At 39.3% G+C, this 14318-nt stretch overlaps 1 protein-coding gene across 6 annotated transcripts in view; it reads right to left on the reverse strand.

Annotated features, from left to right (window-relative positions):
* Positions 1 to 14318, reverse strand: part of larp1 (La ribonucleoprotein 1, translational regulator) — a 67520-nt gene that overhangs the window by 27581 nt on the left and 25621 nt on the right. For 5 of the 6 annotated variants that reach the window (XM_040032328.1, XM_040032327.1, XM_040032326.1 and 2 more), the window contains exons 2-3: positions 3630 to 3694; positions 1928 to 1993 (exon numbers count right to left, since the gene is read on the reverse strand). In XM_040032328.1, the coding sequence (XP_039888262.1) occupies positions 1928 to 1993; positions 3630 to 3694 (131 nt within the window). Of the gene's footprint in view, positions 1 to 1927; positions 1994 to 3629; positions 3695 to 7420; positions 12906 to 14318 lie in introns of those variants that run through there. The other variant, XM_040032329.1, reaches the window with a different exon arrangement.

Consider the following 14318-nt stretch of genomic DNA (forward strand, 5'->3'; position numbering starts at 1 on the left):
CAGGCCTTGGCCTACCTCCAGACTCCACCCTTCCCACCAGTCCTGCAGGTTATTCCTGGTGCTGATGATATGACCCACATTTTCGTGCTCGAGGACATGCTCTCTCCTTCATGTTCCCTCAGACCTGCCTGCCTAAAATAGGGGAGGTTACCGGGGGTTGCTTGCCCAATGACATACTGTCATCCAGAGACCAGAAATAGAAAACAGTTCTTGGGGGGGTGACTGACTGCTGGTGCTACTGTAAGTGGACACAAATTAGACACATCCCACAGCTGACCTGCAGCTCTAAGGGACAAGTGCAGTTTAGAGGGGAGGGGCTTAGAGTGTCATGGACCTCTGGGTAAAGCTTATATGCAGGCGCGTTTCATGATGAGATAATCACTAGCACAGTGGTTCTTAATGTTGTTGGAGGTACCGAACCCCACCAGTTTCATATGCGCATTGACTGAACCCCTCTTTAGTGAAAAATAAAATATGATTTTTTTCAAATTCAAGGCATAGATATGTTTTTTACTGGTGCACAAAATGAGCCGTGCATGTCATGGCGGAGGCTCTGCTGAACCCCTGAGACAGACTCACCGAACCCCTAGGGTTCGATCGAACCCAGGTTAAGAACCACTGCACTAGCAGAATAGAGACTTTTTTAATGTACATTAATGCAATTTTAACAGACTCCCACCTCCTTAGTTCTTTTGCTATATGACAGGAGACAGCGCAGGCCCAACAAACCTGTAAACATCCCTCAAATTTGAAGGTTTAACACTAAGGTGCTACTGCAGGATCAATGACTCATTTGGATGTTTTTTTAAGGCACTTAAGTAACCAAATAGGCAGCTTGAAGACTCAGAACAGCTTACTCTTAGAAATAGCTAACATTTTAATCACAATAAAACATGCAAAGTCATTTTAAACTCACTGAGTTTATAATGACTCAGGCCTTAGATACCGTCACAATTTTCTCTTTTTGAAAGAAAAAAAGAAACTAATCCTTAAGAGTAAAAAATAAAAATAAAAAAATAAAAATTGGCAGCTGCTCGTTTTGTGGTCAGCCATCTTTGCTTTGTCTCCACAGATGGAGACATGGTGGCAAATCTTGGCTAACCCACACCTTAAAAGAAACAATCAATCCTGGGGACACAAAGTCAGGGCCAGCAGAAGCAGACTGCTCTGTCTGGATGTGCTGTTTAGCTGGCGTGTAATTACAGCCACTAAAATACCCATTGAAGAAAGCTGCAAACACCCACTACAGCAAAGTGTAGCAGGCTCGGCTCCTCATTTTGCTTGGTGAATATTTTTAACTTAAAAGTTACTGAAATCTGCTTCCAACTCTAAACTGTTGCAACGCTTGTGTTCCCTCCAGTCTTCACCTTCTTCCCATTACTATAAAAGGATTTCCTCCAGACCCCGTAACACCACAGCTCGCTTATAAAGGCTCCAGTTCGTACATTCGTCCCAGAGCAGTCTCTACATGCTCTACCTCAGATTTTGTGACCCTTTACCCTGCAGACATTTTCTGCAATTTTGGTCCATATTTTTCAAAGACACAACTCCTGAACACAAATTTTCAAAAACCTTTCTGCTAATGCTTTTCTCTACAAGACAGATGTGCTCTGTAGGAATGGGTTGAAAGAACCAATTATAAAAAGAAAAAGTTCTGTAACCAGAATGAAATGACATATCATCATGTCCGTCTACAGCTGAAACCTAATGCACCAGCTGAGCGCAAACGAAAAAAAAATATGCAAATCAGATACGTCTCATAGCATACAAAACCTGTTGCGCACGTATGGATGTCGTTGCTTCTACTCAAACATCAAACAATGTAGTCAGCTGAAACAGAGCTTATTCTCTCCAGTGTATCTTCTACACATACCAGGCTACAAAAATACAACACGCACTAATAACAATAACAACAACAACCACCTACCTGCATGTCTTTAGTTGCAATCTCCCCTGGAGTTGGCCAGCTGTTCGTATCTCCGAAGTCTCCAACCTGAGGACAAAAAACAAAGAAATTACGAAGAAATTCAAGAGGGGGGGAAAAAAAAAAAAACAAAAAACAAAAAAAAATTCGATTGCTGCTTTTCTGTTTAAAAATGTCAATTTCTTCAAGAAATAGAGAAAAAGGAAAAAAGATAAACACCTCTCAGGTTAAAATGCAGTCTAAAAACTGATCATGTCTGAACAGGCAGTACCGCTGTAGTCCTTACACCTTAAGCTCAAGTATAATCTGGTTAAAAAACACTTTACATGAGTGTTTTTGCAGCTTTTTACTGTTTATCTTCAGCAATGTGTTGCCAGCTGATTGCCAGTTTCTGTCTTTTGTTCCTGGGACTGGGTAGTTAACTCCAAACCAGCCATAAAAAGTTTATGGCCAAGGTGTGGCTACAAACAACCAACTGTAGAGTACTACAGTGTCAGACAAAAGGGGTGGGAAATTCTGAATGAAAGGCTTCATCTCGCATGCAATTGGTTCACTGCGAGCACATCTGCATTCCAGCATGTGAGAGGAGGTGACTGCACATTTCTCGAGGCATTAAAGAAATACCTGCGCTTGAGCTGTCACATTGGGGGGGGTGGAGCAAATATTTCATTAGATACATTTTTCTAATACCAGGTAGGACCACCCCTTTTTCCATCAGAACTGTGTTAATCCTTCACGGCATAGATTTATTAAGTTTATGGAAACATTTCTTGGGTGATTTTAGTGCATATTGACAAAATATCATCATAAGGTTGCTGTCATCATCATTTGTCAGCTGCACATCAAATTTGCACTATTGGGTTGAGATCTGGGCACTGTGGAGGCTGTGAGCTCATAATCATGTTCAAGAAACCAGTTTAGAGAAGACTTGAGCTTTGTGGCATGAAGACTGATCGTGATGGAATAGCTTTACTCGAGCAGGCTGCAGTGTTTAGTTTCAACTAGGCATCATTTTAAAGGGGACCGAAGTGTGCCAAGAAATTACCCCACACACTTTACACCAGCAGCAGCAGCTGAGACAATTGGATCCACACTTTAATGCCATTAATGCCAGTTTCTAATCCTACCATCCAAATGTCACAGCAGAAACAGACTCAGAACACAGATTTTGTTGATTCAATCTTCTAATTTCCAGTTTTGCTGAGCCTGTGTCAACTCTAGCCTCGTTTTGGTCTTCTTGCCAGGCAGGAGTGGCACCCAGTCTAGTCCCCTGCTACTGCTGACATTTTGACACCAAAGCAGAAAGCCTGATACTACAACAGAAATAAAAAGCCACTTCACCTACATTTTAATAAATCACTTTTGTTTTTAAATGCAGCACAACAAAAATCTGTTATCTGGTGAAAGTTATATAAAATATTGATTTCTTGGCTGGGAATTATTAAACAATGACAGACAAAAATAAATCTTATAAGCTTACTCGATGGGGGGGAAGTGTCTAATTTTTCCCATCAAGTAAGCTAATTTCCCTTTGGACAAATTCCCGTCAACACAATCTGGATTTTAAAAGCACTGAATTTTCCTTCGAGATTTTTAAAAACAAATTGAGCCATATTAATACGTTTAGAGCTTGTAATTATTATAAACCCTTTAACTGTCCACTGCTTAACATTTAACACACGGACAAACGCATGCAAAGTATTACCTTGCCGCCACGCCTGGCTTTAGGTGGGTTGCCTGCTCTCACTACCTTGGCAGGGCCGGTGGACTCTGTGGGGACACAAAGATGACTGACATTACAACTTGGTCTGCATACATGAACAGAGTAAGATAGAAGCACAAACATTTATATGCATTTGATTAAAAATGTAGAGTCTTCTAGGAAGAAAAAAAAAACCCAGCATAAGACAAACTTGCTTCTTTCTCCCACAGGTACTCGCTTGTCTTTCAAACAGTTCGATTTACATTCTCATTACTTGTCTTATCTACCAGCAGCAGGCAGGCTCTCAGTGAATAATCTGGCTTTATGCGTCTTATTTCCCCTTTAATAAACTGCTGTGGTGTCTGTTTTCACATAAACTAAACTACAAGCCGACACCATCATTCTTCTTTTCTGACTCTGTTGCATCCAGCGACAATCACTGCAACAAACCCACACAACACAATCACTCGAATAAGCAGCCACAACAGGAGAATACAAATTCAAAAAGTGTGTTGAACAACATGTCAAGGCATGTCAGAAACTCTTCCTCTTATATTTAATATAATCACACTATGGTGATTATATTATGGTCTGGTTACTATGATGGTAAAACCATCGCGTGGCTCTGCTGTCCGCTTGTTGGTTTTCCACGTAAACCTTTCACAATAAAGCTCAAGATCCTGTTGAGACCTTTAAAAATAAACTGAATCACATGAAAGAGTACGCAGAGAGTTTACGGATGAGAAGCAAAAAAGAGCCGCCAGGTGCTAAAAAAAAAAAATCAACCTTAGACTCAAATGTTGGAGGGGGGGGAAAAAAAAAAAAAAAAAAAAAAGTGGCCGTTACAACTTATGTCTAAAAACGTATAGCTTCATGCATCGGTTGAAACACTCGACTCCAGGTACACGACGCCCAGCTGAAAACACTTCACGCAAGTCGAGCTGCCCGAGATTCACAGAATTTACAGAAAATGTTACATTTGTGATTTATATCGTTGTCAGGACGATAAATGTCTCATATCGGGATATGAGATTTTCGTCATATCGCACAGCTCTAGTGATGGTGATAAAATTCTTGGCAATAAAAGCGAAAGATTTTCAAGAGCTTGAGGTTATGTTAAGTTAAAGTATAAAAAAACAACAAATGTTTTATATTTTTCCTTTTAAAAAAAAATGGAGCACTTAGCATACCGAACACACAAACCAACCAATAAAGGATTAAAATATACATATTACTCAACTGAGGCCTGACAGCTAATGTGTTGTGTATTTTGTTGGCTCTTCCTCAGAACAATAAAATAAAACATATCACAGCAGGATCTGAGTTATTCCTTAAAATAAATACATAAAACAGCAGGTGATCTCCATACAACATGACCAGCTCAACAGCAGCACACACCACCATCTCTTACGTGAATGTAAATTAGTAGATATAGAATTTAAACAAAGGGTTAAACACGTCAGTAACAAATTATTGCTACAATCCAGCTACAATTACAACAATTATCCATAAAATAAAAAAAAAGAACAAAGAGAACCTCGGAAAGATAGACACAAACTTGTTACCTTAAACCAGTTCTGAAGAAAACGTGCACGTTATTATCAGCCTTTAAAGACGTGAGTCTGGTATTGCTGTAGTTTCCCCCCCAATGAAAACGATAGTCACGCTCGCCACCTCATTGTCTGGCTCATGCCCTGAAATCAGAGATGTTTCCTCCTTTCCATCTCCTCCTGCACTGTCACCAGCCACAGTGACACGAGCGAGGCAACCAGCTCCCAGGCAGCAGTTCACACCAAAGAGTAAATCTTACTAAGCGCCTTGAGGACAATCACCAGGAAGAAAGAGAGCGGGGGGAATAAAAATCCTCTGACGGATACATCGCCAAAAGCACAAAGAGAAGCAGCATGCCAGAGTTTCAGTAGAGGCGTCTATGCTCTACATGTTAATGACAGCAAGATATTTCAGGTTTGGAGGACAGTACAGCCAAACAGGAATTTCTAGGCCCAGAAAACCTACTTATATTTCACTTTTCAATGCATATACCTTCTGAATCGTACGTCCTCGCTCAAATCTTGTCTTTTCACCGTTCAGGTAACCGTAAACAAAAGAAACTGTTTCCAACTAAGAAAAGAAAAGAAAAAAAGAAAAGAAAAAAAAAAAGCATCTAACCTCCCATTTAGGAGGGAAAAAAAACAATACTTGGGAATCTGTATGAAAATGGCACAAACTTAAAGACCCAGGCAAACAGTATTGCTGATTTCATCGCCATTTTTCAAATTCCCAACGACCTCCAGTAATGACAAAACTTCTGGTATCTAAAAACTTTGCAGTCACAGTGCATGAATGAACGTTTAAAAGTAGAAACAGGAAACAATGAGATTAAAACCTTAACCAGTGCAACATGTTTAGCTGCTGTAAAGCAGCTGTGTACAGGCGCCTTCAGTAGCATCTCCTGACTCCAACTCCAAAGGGACTTACCATACTCCTCATCTCCAACTACCTCTCAATGATCTAATAATCTCTCAAGGTTAAACACCATAGTGTTTTAAAATAAAATTAATAGTTAGCTTAGGACATGGTCAAAGTTGGCATCGGTTTTCAATACTGATGTTTGCAATTAACTAACCAACATCCAATATCAACCACCGATTTTCTACTTTGTTTTAGCTTTGTTCATTTAGCACCGGAGAAACTGATAAGAAAATATAAAGAACAAACCTCTTGTTTTCTCTTTTTGGTTCATCTCACTGCAGCTGAAAACTGATAGATGGCCAACTGGCAAATGAGATGTCTGAGAGCAGGCAGTAGGTCTGGCATCAACCGTTCTGATGATGCAGCCTCAGTTTAAAGTACTTAAAATCTAATTGGTGCTTAGACAAGCGACAAACAGATACCCAAATCAAACCCATTCTTAATCACGGTCCACTTCACAGGTCAGAGCGTTAGAAACAGAACGACACTACGAATAACAAAAGGTTGGGTTGGGTGAGAAACCCACAACTGCTGGGTAGAAACTGACCAAGAACCTACAGTTGTTCCCTGGGTGGAAATTTACCAGCAGAAGAGTTTCAACTATTTAATAATTTAATAAATAAAAATATTAAAAGAAATGTGTGTCATGACAGTGTAAGAAACCAATTCAGAGGCATACTGAGATTTAAAAAGGCCATTATGTACTTAAAGAACACTGAATGAACTCTAAATGGACACAAATTTACAGCCTTTTATTATTCAGCTCTGTTAAGAAGTGCAGTAAAAGTGTACGGGGCAAGGATGAGGGAGAGAAGTGCAAACACAAGAGTCTACTGTATAATATAAGTTGGTCTTATAAGCATTCAGAAAAACAAACTAAAAGTCACGTTTACAGAGAGCATGACTGTAGAGAATTCTTCTCCCCTTAGATCCACTATAGGTAGTAAATATGATTTTTGATTTGGGTATCTGTCTGCCGCTTGTCTAAGCACCAACAAATTTCCCACGTTTGGGACTAATAAAGGTTATCTTACCTTAAAGACAAAACTAAACATCAAAAGAAAGAAGATCCAGAATTTAACTAGTTCTCCTGTAGTTTGGCTTTCCGATTGTATTCTCTCATCGCAATGCTCGCTGTTGTGCAGTTTCTTTTTCCCAGGCTGGGAACGCCGTCATAAGCCGATTCTGAGGCATTTTAAGTATAAGTGAGGATGAGGAAAACACTGAAAGCCACAGCAAATGCTTCGCCAGCTAATCGCATGGAATTATATTAAATTAGCCACTGAATTTAAAATTTCTATACAGAAATATGTGTACATTACCCATGATGCAAGTTGACCAGTTTGGTTAGCAATTCAATGCTAAAGACCTCAAGATGGTCACATTAAGCAGATGAGGAGGCGGCGGCGGCAGAGGTTTTCTTTTTCAACATCACTCTTCAGCCCATGTGGAGCCACAAATATCCTTACACACAGGCTTAATAATCAGAGTTAAGCTTCAAATCAGTTGTTTTTAAATCAAATAGAGGACTGCGAGCTGAACCTCATGTCTCTTTACTGTCCCGTAGTATCCCTGGACTTCGTTTACATGATTCCTGGACTTCAAACTTAGACTGTTTGTTTAACTTTGAGCCATGAATTTAGGAGATGGTGCAACAGTGGTTTAATTTGAGCTTCCTGACACTACACAGTCTTTAACTTTTGCTTCATGCTAGGCCGTTTAGGAGCCTTGTATCCCCCAGGGATTACTCAACAGAAGTTGCGTAGTAAATAAAAAATGATTTCTTGGAGAGATCAAAGATGGGACGCAACATACGACAGCAATCACGCAACACGAGCTAACAAACAGGGCGAGGGTGTGGTGTCTTTCTGATCGCTAATACATTTGTGCAATGCCTATTTAGATAAAACGGTATGAAGAACATTCAAAAACCACATTCTTTCAACATCAACCAGCCAGGAGAATCACAGTGTAACTGAATAACCCATTTAGAAACTAAGGCGGAAAGTGTGTATATATATATATATTTTTTTTTATCTTTTAAACATCCTTCCTTTAAAAGAACAATTTTATGAGCAACAAATTTGCAGATCTTCTCTAATAACAAAGGATTTGTTGCAGATACAGACAGCGCAATTTTTAGTCAGCCCCTCATTAGCTCCAATCAGAGGACTTCAGGTCTATCTCCCAGGCTACTACTTTGTTTTCATCAATGCAGTCTTTCATAAAGAAGCTGTGTGAAATAATTAAACAGCTAAATGTTTGCTTTGTGAAACTGGCAGCTTTTTACCCTTAAACAAAAGCTTCTTATAACCTGGTGACGTTTCAGGTGGCGAACGCAACATCCCACACTTAGCAAGCATAAAGTTGCGTCAGCAGCTGGCCGCTTACACTAATCGTGGCTGATAATGTCACATGAATGTGCCAGTCTGATAAAACTCACTAATGGCAGGTGGAAACCGAAGGATTTCTCCAAATAGGAACCTGATTCTGCGCTAACCTGGTTTGCTATTTTAAGCTGGAACCCCCCAGTGTTAAGCGGCCTCATGACCGGACTTTTCAATCATCCTGGCCTGTAGTCATTTTACCACCAAAATTAGGAAAATTCCAACAGATACAATTTGAGACACAAGTGAAGTCAAGTAAACAAAAATCCCTGAAATCTGTTTTGTTATAATAGAATTTAAACCTGCAAAATCACTAAAAGTAGAAGACTTTTACAATTAATGGAAGAAAACTTTGGTTTACTTTGACCTAGATTTGTACATCCTTGTTCCTGACTTTCATAGGAAAATAGAAATGTGCAGCCAAAAGTGGACAAAGTGTGAACTATTACTCCTGCCTCTTCAGCTAAAGAATAAACGTCTCCACAGAAGATCCCGCAGAAAGTTATGAGTCCAGCAACTGCGCAAAAAACCTGACATCAAACTTATTTTCCTCCAAAAAAAATCCTGCAACTCTAAAATTAAAATTTGTACTCTCCTAATAGCTAGGAAGAGCAAATGGCACTCCTCAGCTAGATAGTTTGTTCATGGTATGCTCAGCACCAAAAATAGCTTTAACTGGCCTTATAAGTAAAGATCCAAAGACACATGGATCGTTTGCTCGTGTCACATTGTTCTGTGACCAAGTCTCAACTACCAAACAGGACTGAACATATCCTCCTGAACACAGGTATGCATCTGCAAACACCTAAGATTTCCACCCACCCACCTACTTAAACTCCAGCCACATTTGGGTCAGGTTAATGCATAACTGAAACTCCTGCTCTCCTGTCAGCAGACCCATGTTGAAACACTGGCCAGCGTAACAACTTTGCACTTATTTAGTCAAGGAATCCGTGTTAATTCCTCAAGCATTTAGCCCTCTCTTATCTGCTTAGTGTATGAACAATAGTAGTTACAAAAATTTCTCACTGCTCCTTGTTGTGCATGATTGTTCATTTCGTGCCTAATCACAGGAAGTGGGACAACGGAGGAAACACTCCACTTTCCTCGAGTCTTTCTACCTCGTCACCATGACAGAGCACTCTGACGTGGCCTCCAACAATCAGAACTCTAGAGGAGCTGTTTCAGTTGGGCAAAAACACCAACTTTTAAAGTGCATTTAAAATCAAAAGTCAGAATACTTTATTAATCTCTAAGGAAATTATGTTCTCTGTAAAAAAATTACAGTCCTCTGTGAAAGGGGTGATGTCTTGCCCATTTTTGCTATACTCTGTACTGCTTCTGTGATTCATCTGCTTTTCTGGGAAATCAGCTGCTCGGTGGTATTAGGATTATTAAAGATAGATTTGCATGACCATTACATCAGTGAGCGAGTAAGTGCAGAACAGAAGCAGTAAGTGAGATTTTCTTTGACTGTATGGACACAGTATCTATTATAGGTTCTAATCTTAAAATAAAAAAAAATAAAAAAAAATTGACAAGTGACATCAGGAGCCAGGTTTACCATTAACAGCATCTATCAAGTTACTTATGTTTTGATTACCCCTCCCTTACCTGTGTAAGTGGTAGTGCCCAGGTAAATGAGGCTGGTAATGCAAAAGCAATGGGATTAGAGAGAAAACGTGGCATCTTCCTGTAAGTCTGCATTGTGTTTAGTTTTATTTTAGAGTCACATTGTTTGGTTGAAGTTTACAATTCCCCCCCCCCCCTTTTGTTAATAACTACCAGATACAACTGTTTGTGCACCTGTGCTCCTGCACATCGTCTCCCTCTTAAAATATGGACTGCACAACTAACATCCCGGAGACGTCACCAGGCGGCAAGATTTGCCACTAGAAGGACTTGCTGATGTTTTCTCACAAACTGATCTCCTTTACTTCTGTAACTAATTGTTCATACAATTACAGCAATTTATTTATTTATTTATATTTTTTTTTAAATATCGCTTCGACCACTTCTGGGAACCCAAAAGCAGCAATGAACCAGACTAGTTCCTGAAACTGTAATTACATTTCGTAGTCCACCAAACTCTGCAAAAAGTGGACAATCAAGTGTTGTTCAGTACTAAAAAGCAAGCTGTTGAACTAAACTGCCACCTCATGATCATCTGAGCCGCATGCTAGGAATCCTCCTCGACAGACATGTAGGCATTACTTACAGGGCTGCTCAGTGTTCAGTGCACGTCACATGATGATTGCAGATGATAGTTTAAGGTCAGAGGAGAGCCTCCCTGGGCCAAGATGTTAGGCAAACTATAAGCTGATGCTCCTCAGGCAGTCACATCGTCAGTGGGTTCACATAAGATGCTCTTTGTGTATCTAACTACCTTCCAGGGCATTTAAGTAATGAAAGCAGTGACTGATTATTGCAGCAAGACTCCGTGGTATAGCCATTAACTTAACCTCTCTACTAATTGAATGCTTCAGCCCAAGAGTACAAACAAATGCAACATTTCCCTCATTAACAATTATTTCATGATACCTTTATAGTTGTAATGTCACTTGAGAAGCTAAAATTGTATTGTTAACTGTATTAAGGGGACTCAATTTAAACCACAGAAATCCATCACAAATTTCATTGCTTCTGCCCAAAAGCAGGAAAAAAATAAATGTGATATGTGGTCTTGTGTTCAGGTCTTTGAAATATTAAGGACGCAACTGTAAAAATATTTTACCACAGGAATTATTGTTGATGTTGGACAGTGTTTGTGGTTTTGTTGACTATTGTTCTGACACAATAGCAGCTGGACAGCGTCTTATCACACAAAAGTCACCTTGAAGACGGCACCTGAACGGGCGTGGCTGCACAGCTGGTCACTTCTAATTTCACTAGTGTGACTCTAGCATCAGTTTGAGCATTTGGCTGAAACTGATGACAACCCTTCAGTTTTCTCCGTCCTGTTTGCGTCATAATGCTTCAGAATTATTACACAACTACTGTAACACCTATTTAAAATGCTCTCATAAGCCAAATTGTAGATTTTAATCTCTTTAATGTGGCCCATTTCACAATACTTTACTACACCACATCAAAAAGTTTCCATCTGTGATCCCAAACCTTCACTCCTGAGCTTTGCTTCATGACTTTTAAGTGTTTTTGACTTTTGGCACCTTAAAAACCCCTCTCTGCAGGTATGAGTAGAGGCTGGTTGTATTTTAAGTTTTATGGGGGCAACTGTAATAAAGCTCTGACAACTGTGCTACTGAATACTCTCAAACTGAAAGATGGGTGTAGGTATGACTATGTGTTACAAAGAGAAATGGCTAAATAACAGAAACCCTAAAGAGAAAAAAATGAGTGAAGATGTAAATGGTGGAGGAGGAGAGGGAAGTGTACGACAATCACCACATGGTGCCAACCTGAAAAAAAGCTCAGAATCAAAAAGAAAATTTATTTTTCCTGCACATAAAGAAACAAGAACAACAAAACGCTGGCCGACTAAAACACCCAGTGAGAAGAATTAATCAGTGAGCTCATTTTTCATTAAAAGTAAATCAAAATGATACAAACAACTTCACCATTTGCTGTTTCCCAATCCTCAACATCAGCTGTATATGAACTGAGGCAAAGCCACTTAAATACAATCTAAATGCACGACAATTAAACAATGCTGCACTCGCACACAAACAAGTGTTAAAGTAAATCTAAACTAATTGAAAGCCAGTCGTGAACTAAAACGAACTGAATTTGACTATAAGGAGGAGTGTCCATATTTTGTTTACAGTGTACACAAGACTAAATTATATGTAGCTTAAGCTGCGCATCAGCTGATCAAAGAAAGCACAGCCTGTGGCACACCTTTATTCCCCTTTTAAGCTTCACAGTTTGAGTGTTAGACCCTGATGAAAACTCAAGTTTTTCTTTGCTGTGCTTCTACTCATTTTATTAAATATTTTTCATTTATGTCCTAAAAGTTTCTGCTTTTAGGACATGTTTTTACCCCACTGAGGAGCACCTACCTGGGGTATATGTTTTAGAAACCGCACAGCACTTCCATTTACAAATAAAACAAACAAACAAAAAGACTGCTCCATGCTGATGGCTACTTAAGTAAGCTAGACCTATTCTCATGCATGTTACAGATGACTCACCGACTGTTACATTTTTAAATGCTTTAAAAATAAATAAAATAAGATAGACAATGAGTTGAAAGGTGAGTCTTCAGAGTCGGGTAACACCGGGGTACTTTCAGCCTCCGGGAACCTTTTTAAGACTACTAGGAAGCGTTACAGATAAGTGTTCCTGTGTCTGCGTGCCAGATACCAGGAAATAGGGCTGTTCGATATAACGATATATATCGGATGACGATATAAAAACGTCTATCGTTTCATTTTACGCTATCGTTTTATTTCGTGGTGTCGCAAAATAAACTGTTTACGGCAATATTTTTTCATCGTTTTGATGGTCACTATTTTAATTTCTTAAAGTTCTCTCTCTTATATTTAATATAACCACACTACGGACGGACAAGCGCCTGTTTTTAATGCGTTGTGGTTAGCTACAACGACGGTAACAGCATCGCGTGTCCGTTTGTTTATGTTCCACATAAACCTTTGACAATAAAGCTCAAGATCCTGTTGAGAGTTTTCAAAATAAACTGAATCACGTGAAAGAGCAGATTATTTACAGATGATAAGTAAAAAAGAGCCACCAGGTGCTAAAAAATAAACCTTAGATTCAAACGTTAGAACAGGCTTTTCCCCGCAGCACGCCGTGTAATACATACTCAAAGAAAACGGCGGCCATTACAACTTATGTCTAAAAATGTATCATTTCATGCATCGGTTAAAACACTCGACTCTGGGTAAAGGACGCGCAGCTGGAAACACTTCACGCAAGACGAGCTGCTCGACATTCACAGAATTTACAGAAAATGTTACATTTTTGTGATTTATATCGTTATCGGGACGATAGAATTCTTATATCGGGATATGAGATTTTGGTCATATCGCACAGCCCTACTGGGAAAGTCATAATTCGACAAAAATCAGCGTTTCTTTTAGCTCCTGCACTGGATTAGACATTTTCTCAGCATTGGTAATAGGCCAACACAAGAATAAAGCACTGGGGACAACCACTTAAACAAAAGTCTTAACATTACACACGTAAAGAGCCTAAACACAAAAATGGGGGGAAGAAAGATTTTGACAGAGCAAAACGTGATAAATATGCTGTTTGCAATTTCTCTCAACTTACTACTTAGCATCCACCAATGAAGAGGCTGAAACACCACCACGAGAAAATAAAATTGTCACAGCTGACTGGATTTACACCATTACATAATTTTTATTAGTGGTTTGACGGCAGCATGTAGTTGTAGTTGGATTTTCCCTGCAGGTAGTCCCCCGAAACCGTTTGCTCCAGCAGCAGCTCACAACTAAGTACTTATAACAACTTCACAGACTGATGACATCCATTAATAATATAGAAATAGCCCCTAAAGGTTTGAGATGCTTGCACTCTCATGCAAACTGTAATTTGCTCACATGCTAAATGTAAATTTCTTCAAATCTGTTTAAACAGAGGGACATTTAACTCTTCAGGACTATTAAAAGATTGCTGTTGTAACCAACAGATTATTTTTAGACACAGAATGTAAAATGATTATTTACATACCAATGTGAATGTTTGAGAAGCTCCAGCTGCTAGAGGAAAAAAAAAACAAAACCCATTCACTGCTTAACTGCTTCACCAAGACCAGCGTGCTCTTGTCTAAAGACATTAGTATGTAGTGACTCTTCTCTCAAGCACTACATCAACTACTTCTTTCAAT

Source organism: Simochromis diagramma, unplaced genomic scaffold (genome assembly GCF_900408965.1).
Source record: "Simochromis diagramma unplaced genomic scaffold, fSimDia1.1 OVJJ01000216.1, whole genome shotgun sequence".
In the NCBI taxonomy this organism is placed as follows: domain Eukaryota; kingdom Metazoa; phylum Chordata; class Actinopteri; order Cichliformes; family Cichlidae; genus Simochromis; species Simochromis diagramma.